The sequence below is a fragment of the Prinia subflava genome, chromosome 2 (assembly GCF_021018805.1).
Source record: "Prinia subflava isolate CZ2003 ecotype Zambia chromosome 2, Cam_Psub_1.2, whole genome shotgun sequence".
Classification (NCBI taxonomy): domain Eukaryota; kingdom Metazoa; phylum Chordata; class Aves; order Passeriformes; family Cisticolidae; genus Prinia; species Prinia subflava.
Genome location: NC_086248.1, coordinates 41,266,953 through 41,279,594, shown reverse-complemented (window position 1 = coordinate 41,279,594; position 12,642 = coordinate 41,266,953). Strand labels below are relative to the sequence as shown.

General features: G+C 37.0%; 1 protein-coding gene across 1 annotated transcript in view; it reads left to right on the top strand.

Annotated features, from left to right (window-relative positions):
• The window catches only part of SIM1 (SIM bHLH transcription factor 1), a 46,581-nt gene that overhangs the window by 24,612 nt on the left and 9,327 nt on the right, over positions 1 to 12,642 (top strand). The window contains exon 9 of the mRNA XM_063389710.1: positions 10,535 to 10,700. Coding sequence (XP_063245780.1) covers positions 10,535 to 10,700 — 166 coding nt within the window. The remainder of the gene's footprint in view (positions 1 to 10,534; positions 10,701 to 12,642) is intronic.

Sequence of the window (12,642 nt, the reverse complement as noted above, 5' to 3'; positions counted from 1 at the left end):
AGCCAGCGAGGGCCCTGGCTGTTCTAGTCAAAGCTATGACCAAGAGGACAAAGGTACCAGGCAGATTAAGGTTTCTAAAGAAGACCATAACTAGATATTATTGTGTTTTATTGAATTATTTTCATTTATTTGAGAAATTTTATATGTACCTATAAGTATTTGACTACCTATAAACACTCAACCCACTGGAGACTTACATAAGTGGATTTTTACATGGGCATGCATTTCTTGAACTGTACTACTAACTGAATGTTAATGTAGAGTTTTTGTTATCCTAACACTGCTAGAATGAAATAATTGCCATTAAAAACCCTTCTGAATTTGCCAGAAGATGTGGGGTAACAGCAATTGTGCAAGAGATGGTGATATAACTTAATCTGTGGTCCAGAGAGTCTAGGGAGTCAAACAGGTTATCTGATATAAATTTAAATGTTTAATGGACCCACCTAACAAATATAACCATGTGTTATGTACAGTTTGAGGAGACAGGCTCAGTGATTATTAGGAAATTATCAAATAAAATGGAGACTTATGTATTACTTATGTATTATAAGCTCATGATATTTTCTTTTCTTTTATTTGTCTCCTTTTTATCAGTGTAAAACTCTGCATTGTATGTCTATCACAGCTGGATGACCAAGCTGAGTCCAGTAAGAACAGAGAATTAGACCCAAGTGGCAAGTAATGGGAGTGGAATTTGTCTGTAGTAGAGGTTTGGCTGTGGATAGGAAAGAGTTAAAAAAGGTCTAATTCTAGTACAAAAAATGAATTGAGAAAACAGGTATATTAATTAAAAAAGCCCCAAAAATTTATTCTCCACAAAAGCCAAAATTACAGTGCAAGTCCTTGCCTCTCTTCTTCCCCTTACCTACCTTAAAATTTTAGCAAAAGAAGGGAAAGATCATTCAAAAAGTAGTTATTAAGTATTATAGCATGGTTTTTCTTTTAATGGCAAATTACAGCCCTCAGAGGCAAGGTGCCCTCCCTTGGCCAAATCTGAGGAACTCTGGACTAGTAAAACAGAAAGGTTTGTGTTGTAGAAAATGTTACTTCTTCTAAGGAAGGTGAAAGTCTTACAACAAGAAAGGAGTAGTCTGATGAAAGAGAAGGGGATCTGTTGTAAATGGGACACCCTCCCAGATGGAGTTCACGAATCCTTTTGCACTCAACAGGCCTCTTCAATATGGGGTGTAGCTGATCAGAAAAAGCAGGGTGGAATGATGGGGAGGTTCATTATGCTGCATGCAGATAGAAAATTTCCCAAAAAAGAACAAATAGAATGAACAGTAAATAATTTTTCAAGTGTATTTTCTCCTCAGATAATTTATTCCCAGATTACAGAAGCTTATCAAGAATGTCATCACAGAAAAACTAGCTAAATTTTTAAGTGTTCACCCTAGGATCTTAGGAAGGTTATCACACCAAAAGCTTTAATTATGGGGAATACAGAGAAGCTGAGAAAACCTGAAACATCACAAAGTTTTACAATAAATTATTAAAAGTAACGACAGCAAACTTTCAGGACCTCTCCTCACAGTTTCAGAAGAACTGAAGTAAGAAACCACAGTGGTATAGAGTGTAACATAAGAACAGCAATACAGAATCAGACACATGGTGATAGTGACCATGGGAAATACTTTGGAAAGATGTTAAAAATAGAACTAGCATGCAGTCCATGCATCCATGTTTCCCTAGCACTTTTTCCCAGTCTCCAAAAAATTAAAAAAAACTCTTCCTAGAAAGATGTGAGATCTTTGAATGTATTAGTTGTCAATATTTTGTGGGTTTTTTTCCCTCCACAAATTCACTTGTTCACTTTTTGACACCATGTTGGTTTTTGCCAAAGTTAAGTAAGTGCAGTAATAAACTCTCCTTTTTCTGCATTCGTTTCATAGCCCGCATTTCTTACATTCGAAGAAATGAAAAACTGCTTCCTACTCATGTCTTCCTTCTCTGTGTCTCTCACAATTTACTCTTCCTATTTTATTCTCCCAGTCACCTCTTTTTCATCCTGAGTCCTTATTTTTTTCTCATAGAAAGGCTGTTCCAAGCCCATCTTCCTTACTATCCCATTCCATGCTTTTTCAAGTTTTCAGATAAGATGGTCAGAGCATACAATGTTTGAAATGTCAGTGCATGAGAGTATGGTGTGAGTATGTATGGCATGAGGTATAATCCTTATCTTTGTAATCCTCATTTACTGCATCATTATGCCTTGATGTGCATTTTCTAACACACAGGGCAGTCTGTGTTGTGTCAGTGGCCTCTCTGCAATGCCCTGCTCCTTATTTTTATGAAACTTCTCAGTTTATGTGGTGAATCATATACATCAGAGGATTCTTCACCGAAATGAGTTCAAGATTACTACTTGTAGAAAGAAAAATCTGAAAGTGGAGTTTTAAGACCAAACTTAAGCCCTATAGTTAGGGCTTAATGTTATACATGCCCCTAATAACTCATAGTCTATAGCTACATGATTGTATTTTGTGGCTGCTAAACACCCAGATACAGGTTTTTTATCCACTTTTGTGCCAGGTCGTCAGTTACTGTTACAAAACATAGAGCAGTCAATCTTGAAAACATCTTAGCTGGTTTATCTGGTCTCCCTTGTCATGAAGGGACAGGACTGGTATGAAGCATTTATCTCTGAAAAAGTCCTTGGGTTAAAAATGACAACATCCAACAACCTTAATGAAAATCTTTTGCTTCTCCTTATTACATCCCTTAATGTGCTGTAGAAATTCTTAGTGTTTGAAAACTGTTAACATATAATGTGCTATTTCTAATAATTTCTGCTCAGTTAGGTACACAATAACAATGGTATTACATGTATTCAGTCAAATATTTTTATTCATAGAATACCTATCAAATTTATTTTAGCAGTTTAAATAAGTGAGTTTAATGTCTATTTAGTCAAGCATTACTATAGTGAGGACTTCTGTAGATTAGAAATAAATGAATCCAATTAAAGAACATGTCTGTGAAATTTGATATGTCATAGGCATGAATGAGTTGTTTGCACAGCAACTGTAAAGAAATCATTAATGATTAACTATCTAGAAGAGGTTTAATCAAGGATAAATGGTATAAGACATAGTTAAAACATTTGCATTGAATACATGGAGATTCTGAAATAATAAAAGAATGTTTTGCATCAATTATGACACAGGTACACTCAGGAAATATATTTTCTGTTATCTGTGGTGATGTGCAGCCAGGGGCTGAAGCTGCGAGCTAGCTTAGTAATGTTAGCTATAGTGCATTTATCCTTCCAACAAAAAGATGATATCTAACAGGTGAGACAGAAAATATTTTGCCATACATGTGTTAGTTACAATAGCATATTGTTATCCTCATCTTCAGAGCTAATATTCAGCAAAGTTAAGGTGGGGATTCTCAGAAGCAGTCAGTGCTGGCCTAATTTTGACTCTATCAAAACAAAAGGTCTCCTTGGCAACCTTGATGGTAAACTCAGGGAAGTACCAAGTGCTTACTAAAGTCCCAGGATATGTGATTCATCCAGTACAGCCTGTGAGAGGGTTGAGAATTGATCCAGATCATTTGGCTACTGGATCAATGTCTGGTGTCATTGATATTCAAGGTAGATTTTTTTAACACATAAAAATATTAAGAATTCTGAGATCTGAAAATCCAGCCTGGACAAGAGCAGTCTGTTGCACTGTTGTTGGTCTGGCTTTCAGCAAAATGGAACTCATTCTACAGGGATGTGAGAGAACTTAGGTTTATGTGACACTAATTCCTAAAGACCTGCTGCCTAATTCCACTAGCTGATGCACTGGGGTGACATTGATTTTGATGGGCTAGAAAGTCTAGTAAATAAAGGCAAATACAGGTCTCCTTTTTGGAGCCAAAGATGATGAAGCATGTAGTTTTGAACGACAAAATATACCTTCAGACTGCTGAAAAATCTGCTTCATTGTGACTGTTTAGAGGCCAGGATGTTTTATTTAGCTTCATTGGCAGTAAGTGCATTCTGGGATGAGAAACCAAACATAAAATATATAAAATTTCTCCCGCAGTAGTTGTCTAGAGGAAATCCTCAGACATTTGTGTTAAGTGACCCATACAGGAAAATTTGTGCTTCAATTTTTTTGAATGTATCAAATAATGGAATTAAACTTCCTGGGTTGGATTGCTTTGTCTTTAAAAGCAAATACGAAAACATTATATCATGTAAGTGAATCTCATGGCTGGACAAGCTGTAAACTTTGACTCAACAAGATGTAAACAGCCACTGTTGCTTGTGCTATTTATGGAAATAAATGAGTGCCTGGGTCTTAAAGAAGGGATCTGATACACAGAACTCATACTTCTCTGAGAAGACGTATGGCTTAGCCATTAGGTGTACTAATAATATGCAACCACTTGAAAGATTTCTGGAGAGTTTTTCCAATTACTTTGGTGAGCTGTAGGACTGGCATATATGGGACTCTTCACTCAATAAGTTTTAGAAAGGAGGTTTGCTAAGATTATCCCAATTACTGTCAGAACAACTGAGGCAGGGAGTAATTTTGAGGTTGCACAATTGAATGTCTGCTTAGTTTCATAACAAGCAGTGAGGTTCAATAGCTTTTTCCTCACTTTTGCCTGGCTTCCTGTACAACCTCAACAAAACCTTATTCTGACTGGTTCTAAAATATGCTAAAGGATTGCATGTGCTCCTCCTCACAAATTGCGTGAGCAGACCGAGGCCTTTGTAAACATTTCTGAGACACATTGTACATGGACCGAGGAGACAGCAGATGAGGAAACTGTCTGTTTTGTTGTGCCATCTGCTGAGTTAGGAAGCCATGAAGACAACAAACAGCCAGAATCTGTTCTCTTTTTGCTCATCTGCTGAATGGTGCTCTGTTAGCATTTCATGAGCTGGAGTGTGGAAATGTTAAAAGTTGCAGGCATTGTTTAAAAGTAGAAGAATGATATATTGCAGAGTTGTGATCAGATGTGCGTGAGAAAGTGCCTGATTTTTACCACCTTCATGTCTGATTTTTAGCCAAACTGCAATAACTCACAGAAATAGACTGAACATTAATGTCATTAACACCTTTAGTTTAATCTCACAGTTTCTATTGCTAGACTGACAGGAATCCTGACAAATATTTTTCTGATTTTTAACTAAAAGAAATGAAGAGTGTGTATGACCCTCTCTGTAGATTTTTTGAGCCAAACGCGAGGAAATGAAGAACATACGTCATATTCAATGCAAACATTAGTGCAACCAATTGTAATTAAACCTTGTTTTCATTGTCATGAGCAGTATTTTCTGCTTTGCTTCAGTCAGGTGAAAGATGGCATCCCTGATGTAGGAATCCGAGGCACTAAGATCACATAATGCTTTTATTCTCAGCTTGTACTTCATGAGTTATTTAATATGTGTAAGGAATGATGTGCATGTAGGTTATCCAGTATTTGTCAGGTTTTGATGCTGCTGTGATACCTTCTCATCCAATGCTGTAACTCCACAGGTGAAAACTGAATTTATGTTAATCTTCTTTAAGGTGTCTAAATTTGGTGTCTTTTGAAGGAATTAAATGCACAGTAAACACCTGCTTCTTTGTTGGTTTTCTTTGTATTCTCAGTTACTGCAGGTGTACCTTCTTTTTCCTTTCTGGCACGTAGTGGTATTAATGTAAAAATATGCTTTTCCTTACTGTTCTGCAGAATTTTCCTTACATTGAGCATTTTTCTCTTCTTTTCTGAAGGTTATGCTGCTTATAACTCTGGATATATAAGATCTGTATTCTTGAGTCTGGTTACCCTTCTTAAGTACTTTTGGATGAATCTGGGTATTTGTTAGTTACTAGTGGGTGTCATTCTTTTACTTCTTCCTCTGGACACATCCTATTTATCTACTCTTTCTGTTTGAGAGCATTTTTCAGGGCTTAAGTTCTCTTCTGTTCCATAGCCAATACTGTCTTTAAGTAGGGAGTGTTAATATCTTGAAAACTATTTGTGCCCTTAGCAGTTTAATGTTAATGTCTAGTCGCACTTCTATAGTGAGCTATCGTAGTCCCAAACATCACCCTATCTTCTTCTATGAAGAAATACAATTACAGTAAAAGCCCATCTTGTCTCTACAGTTTTAGTTTTCTGTGAGCCACTCTGGACCTCTGTCTCTACAATGTTATTTCTGTCAGTGCTGACTCATCCTTTTCTCAGATTTTTTCCTTCAAAAAACCCATATAAAAAGCCCTCTCGTTTTCTTTTCCTTTTGAGTTCTAACCACATGCTTAGTCACCGTATTTGTGCAAAGTCTCCTGTTTGCTGAGAATCAGGTTTTGTGGTGCTCTGATACTCCCTTACTGGTTTTTTTTGGGTCTGTCTGCTAGTGATTCATTATCTCTTCCTCAAACCTTGATTAGCTAGACTGTTGCTATTCTGTTCCATATAGTACATTTTGACCAAGGTAGTAGGCAGAAAGTGTGTTCTAAAGCTGAATTTTGAGAAGATTTCATGTAAGTGTTGCAGATTCACCTGGAATCCAAGTCATGTACAAAAAGATTGGCTTCCTCTTCCAAATATTCTGTTCCTTCAGCCCTTGGGCATTTTTGCAGCTTGCTATAGCTGGGTGTCTTTAGTAAAGGATGTTTTGTGCTCAACTTTCTGATGCTTCATTGCAGAGAAATGCAGTTGGTGCAGTCATCAATCCTCGGTTTTTCGTGGTGTACATGTAGTATACCTATAAATACTTTCAAGATTAGGTTCAAGCTTTATAAAGACCATTGAAAGAGCCAGAGACATGGCATAGAGTGGAAATGCTTCTGGGAGTTAGATCTGAGAAGACAATGGGAAGCAGCATATTGTAGCAAGGGGATTTTATGCTTTGTCTTCTGAACTTGCTTACAGTGAAGCCTGATAATCCAGTCTGTAGGTGCCTGATACATTGACCATAACAGCCAGATTCTCATATGGGGAGGAACAACATGGTAGAGGAAAAATAATACAATTTTTGAACCATGTGCAACCAAAAGCATATGCATTCACGTTCTCTGAAGAGTCAAAGAGGACCTAGAATTTCCATCCAACTGTGGAAAGAATGGCTGTTTCCTATCATGAAAAGGTGGAGGTCTTCAATGTGTTTCCCTTTGCAAAGAAGCATCACTTTGGTCTTGTCTGGATTCAGTCTGATCCATCTGTTCCTCATTTAAGAGCTAATTTCCTGTAGTTATTCTGATGTTTTATAGTGATGATAGTTGCATCAGAAAATGAGATAAATAGTAGATTGTCAGCAACATACTGTTAGCAATTGAACACATGCCATATCACTCTCTCTCTCAGCAGTCTCATGTAGATAGATGTAGATTGTATGGATCCCTGTGGGATCCTGAAGGTGAAGACCTTGGAGAAAGAGGCTCATACCCACCACCTTTTTTAAAATTATATATAGAACACAAGATGCTGTACTAGTGTGTGGCTGTTACTGTGTAAAAGAGGATTCAGGTGTCTGAGAATAGGAATGTGGAGATTATAGTTTCATGTTGGTGAAAGTTTTATAAATTCCTTTAGGAAGTTGTCAGAATTTCCATCTGCAGTTTGTATATATATAGGAGTCCTGCTTTCTCTAGTCTTTTGTCTCACAGCGCATATGGATATACTCAGAAACGTTTTCATTTCTTAGTGGAAATTTTTTGCATCTGATATTGAGAGCACTGGACCCTTCCTCCATGATTTCTTTCCTTTTTCTTTTTTAACTATCTTGGGCAGTTGCTGATGGTGTTCTGGTATCTCTGATGGCTGTTCTGAAGGGTAGCTCTTCTAGGACAGGGTTGAGATGGTATTGAATCATAACTCAGTGATGAAAAAAGTCTGGTATTTCATCTGCAAAGAGAGCACAGGAGACTTCTTTTTCTAAGGGAAAACTTTGCATCTGGCAGCAAGAACTTCAGGTAGTTTTTTAATTATTTTTTTTAATGAAGCAAATGGCCAAACAACACAATACAGTCTTGTGTTGTTTATTCTAAGGTGTGGTAAGCCCTTACCATAATAATACCAAGGACGTAGAAAAGTAGCACAGAATGACATGCAAGATTTTGGTAAGTCTGGTTTGATTGTTTTGTTGAGGTGTTTTTTTTTTCTGGTTCCCATGACCTAAAAACATTGTAGACAGTAGTCTCTACATCCTTGAATGCTTGCCCCTCACACATACAACAGCAGACAAGCAGTGTTGGAATGACAGCGTGGTCTGAATACCAGGGTGGTACTTCTCCCAGTGTTTTAAAACTTTTTCACTGAAGCAAGAAAGCAGCAGATGGTTACAGGGTGGCAGAAAACAGAGATGGGGAGTTAATGGCAGGAGCACAGAGTTATGGGTTCTCCAGCAAAACCAGAGGTAAAAGGGTTGGTAGGCTCAAAACCAAAATAGAACCTCCTCATACCCCTAAGGCTCTGAAAACTTATCTACTTAGTTTTGATTAATTTTAGTGTCTGGTGGTAATATTTTCTCCATCTGACCCTGAGAACACAGGACCCTTGCTCTACTTAGAATCAAATAGTTGGGGGAATGGGTATATCAGGAGGAGACTAATAGGTTTTTCAGGGCTATTGGATAGAATCTCATGCATTGTAGCAGTTAAGTATGAAGACTGTCTGACATCTTTTGTGTTTCATATAAGATGGAGATAATTCCATAGGAATCAGTTATGGAGACAGATGCTTTGCATGTCAATTCCAGGTGTTTGGATGAAAATTTTGAGGGTAACCATGGGAAAAATTAATGCTTTCAAAATATGTGGGTGAGCCATACCTCAGAGGCCAAAGTAAATCCCCATACTCAGACACTTTCACTGCAGACAGGATATTTGAAATGCAGATATTCTAGCAGAGATCTATCCCAATTAAAGCCAAAATTTGAAGAAATAACCTCATTAAGTACTAAATTTGCATTACAAAGCACTATTTATACTTTATATATTTAGTCTGCTGTGGACTGGAAACAGCATAGGCAGTGCAGTTCTACTGTCAGGGGTTTACTTTCATGTGTTCTATATACACAGACACATATACATTGTCTGCATTGCCAAAAAACCCCAAGCCTCTTCAGCCAACAAGTTTACCTTTTATCAGACACAAAAAAAAGAAGCGTATTGTAACAGATGAATTAATCTGTTGGTTATGTAGGTTTATCTGTGGCTGCTGTGAAACAAAATTCATCCTATTTCAGTTTTTTGAGTGACTTATTAAGTTTATTTTTCTACCCCTGACTTTTATCTGAAAACATTTCAATGTACTAAGCTGTAATATGCGTGGACTGTGATGTAGTTTCTCTCTAAAAAAGTTAGACTCTTATGGCTTAAACATGAACATTTGTGAGATTATAGACCAAGATATTGTTGCTAAAGCTAAGTAAACAATTTATTAGAAATATAATTTGTTAAGTGTTAATCTTTAGGTTTAGGTGGTGTAGGGATAATGTGTGAATGAATATGTTGCCTCCTTGACTTCTTAAGAGAAGCATTATTCTTCCCTTATCACTGACTTCTCTACTGATAACACAAAGGAAAAAAAAAAGACTCCTTCCTCTTTTCCTCCAGGTAGGTAGGTCAGGAAGAAGCTCTTGCTTTGCTCTCTTTCAGTAAATCATTGTCAGAATAGGTTCCGTATGACTACATGAAAGCTGCAGAGCTCATTTGTTACACCCCCGGGTATCAGCAGACATGCAGATGTGTGCAGAGGAGTGCAGTCCAATGCATGTGCCCTCATTATGCTTAGTAAGACATTTGAACAGTGCCAGTTTTCCTTACTTTCATGTGTTCTTTAGTTTGAAGAAACTAATGCCAGACTTCAAAAACTGACATTATATATAGCTCCACATAGAAAATCTCTATTGTTTTGTGAGTGAGGGACAGGCTATTTAAATCACAAGATTAGTAATTTTTTAGCCTGTATTCTCTGACTGGTAAATTGGTATAAGAAACTAAAAATGGATGAATAAACACTCATAAGACCTATAGAAGCAGAAAAAAAACCTGTAAAAAATTTTAGAAGCTTGAAACTTCTTAAAAGATGAAAAATACAACCTTAGAGATCAAGTGTTTTCCATTAAAAATTATTTTGTTCAGTTTATTTAGTCATCTGTGTAGGCTGTTATGTGTACCCCACATACACATATGTGAAAACACACACACATAATACGCACATGGTAAGCTTGTAGTTGTACGGTTAAGAGAGTTTTGAGGAAAATGTATCCTATTTACTGCTTAGCTATGTGACCAATGTAGAAGTGTAATACAAATCTCAGAAATATCCATCCCATTGCTTTTTATTACTGAAGAAAGTAGATCAGGATGATAACAGCTGGATGCAAAAAGCAATCATATTTTCAGGATAAAAACAGTGCTATTGCTTAGTAAGCTATACTCCATAAATATATTAGGGGGATATACTAGCTTGCCCAGGGTGGTTTTATTCTTTTTTCTTAAAAATACCTTTTGCTTCCACCCCCCACTAAGAAGAAAGGAATGTTTCCCATTAAGACATGAAGTGAGTTTGTTTTTCACTTTTGCCTTTCATATAGGGATACTGAGTACAAAGGACTACAGCTCTCCCTGGATCAGGTCACTGCTACCAAGCCGGCATTCCCATACGCAAATTCAGCTCTGACCATAACGGATAATAGGAAGGGGAGCAAATCTCGCCTCTCGAGCACAAAGTCAAAATCAAGGACATCACCGTACCCACAGGTAGCTGTCGTTGAAAAACTAAATTAAATATTTTTGATTATCTCGATTTTGACTGTTACTTTACCCAAGTAACTAGAATGGGCCAAAGAATGTGTTGCTCAAAGGGAATAAAGGACCGGCAGGTAATACAAGCTTGAGACAGGAATATGTTTCTTTAAACCATTTCTAAAAAGCTGGAAACATTTATGTTTCAGCATGCATAATAAATCACTATCAACAACAATAGCAACACAGGGCTAAGAGTTAATGAGAAGCGGACAGCAGGATAAGTGAAAATGTTGGGTTTGAAATACTTGGTTTGAGAAGACTGTGAGTTTTTTCACTTGAGAAATCTTTCTTTTTCTTACTTGGTCTTTACTAATTCCAGCAAATTTAGAAAGCTGCCAGATATTCGATAGCAGTTAATCCTGAAATTGTAGTAAAGAGGATGGAGTTTTGATGAGGTAAAGCAGTCAGCCAACTTGGTGAATTGGAACAAGAAAATCTCTGCTTTTATGTGTGTAAAATTTTGAAAGGAAGAAAACAGTAGGACGTGGTCATTTCCCAGATTTCATTTTCAAGCCTAACACGTAAAGGAACATGTCCCAGCTTGGAGAATGGACCGGACTCAATTTGGTCTGTGAACTGAAACCTACACAATACATTTATGCAACTGATTTCTGCAGGCAATGTCACAGCACTTGTATCCTTACACTATCCGACTTTTAGGTCAGAAAACATGTTTGTTAAAATAACCATGATGTTTACTAATGATACAAGTCCCACTGGTCTTATGCCTCTACATAAGAAGATATAAATGGATATATAAACAAACTGGATATAAATGTATGCATTCAAAACGTAACATTGAACAGCTATGTATTTTTAAAGAGCCAAATATTTAGTACAATATTTAAAGAGCCTCAATATTTAAGTGATAATGACCGTAATAACTACGGTTTCTCTGCAGGCACAATATTTTCTAAACAGACCTCAAACAGTGTGCAATGTGATCTGAAATGTCTGCATCACTTCCTTGTTTTCTTTCTTTTTCCTCTCAAATGTAGCAAGGATAAGAATTTCAGTTAAATTACATCTGCTTTTGGCACAGGAAATATTTAACTGGGCACCCAGATACAAATTCCTAATTTTAAGAATCTAACTTTTGTCAGAGATTATTCTAGCTCACTTGTTCATACATGTTTCTGTGGGTTGTTAAAAAAGCCTTTTTCTTGAATGCACTACATCAAACTATTGTTATCAAACTGTTTAAAAGAATTGGGGAAGACGTACAAATAATTCTGAATTCAATTTTTAGGACAATCTTTGATATCTTTTAATTACATTTCATCTTGCTTTATACAGTTCTTTCCAAAGTATTCATTTGCTAGCAGGACAATTGCAGTTGAAGACTTCTTATCCTTCCATATCTATCTGACTTCTGAAAGTATGACCTCCTTATTCTTTCTGTTACCAGAAAAAAATATTGAACGAGCACTGCAGCATTATGACTTTTGGTTTACCAGGGATTGTTGTCTGAAAGCTCAGGGTACTTAGTCTGCACTTTCATTTTGCATCCTCATTACCAGCTGCCTGATATTAAAGTCACATATTTCATCATTCAAAAGGAAGCAGCCATGTTAGTTGCCAGTGTCTTGAAAAATGGTCATACCATTCATTGCAGCCCATCACCACAAGTAATGCTGGCAGCTTGGCTTTGCCTCCCTCTCATCCTTCTCCACCACTGAATAAACTGTTGAAAGACTAGGAGAAGCTGCTGTGAAGAACATGCAGCAGGTGGTACGGCCTGTGTCCCTCGGTCTCCTGCCCATGTAATTTGCCAGTCAGTAGAGGAGAATTAGAGTGTGACTTAAAAGTCACAGCTGAAGAGTGAGGTCACGGGTTTTGGCTTACACAGGAGCCTGAGCTGTGGTGAGGAAAGGAAGCAGGAAAGTTATTAATA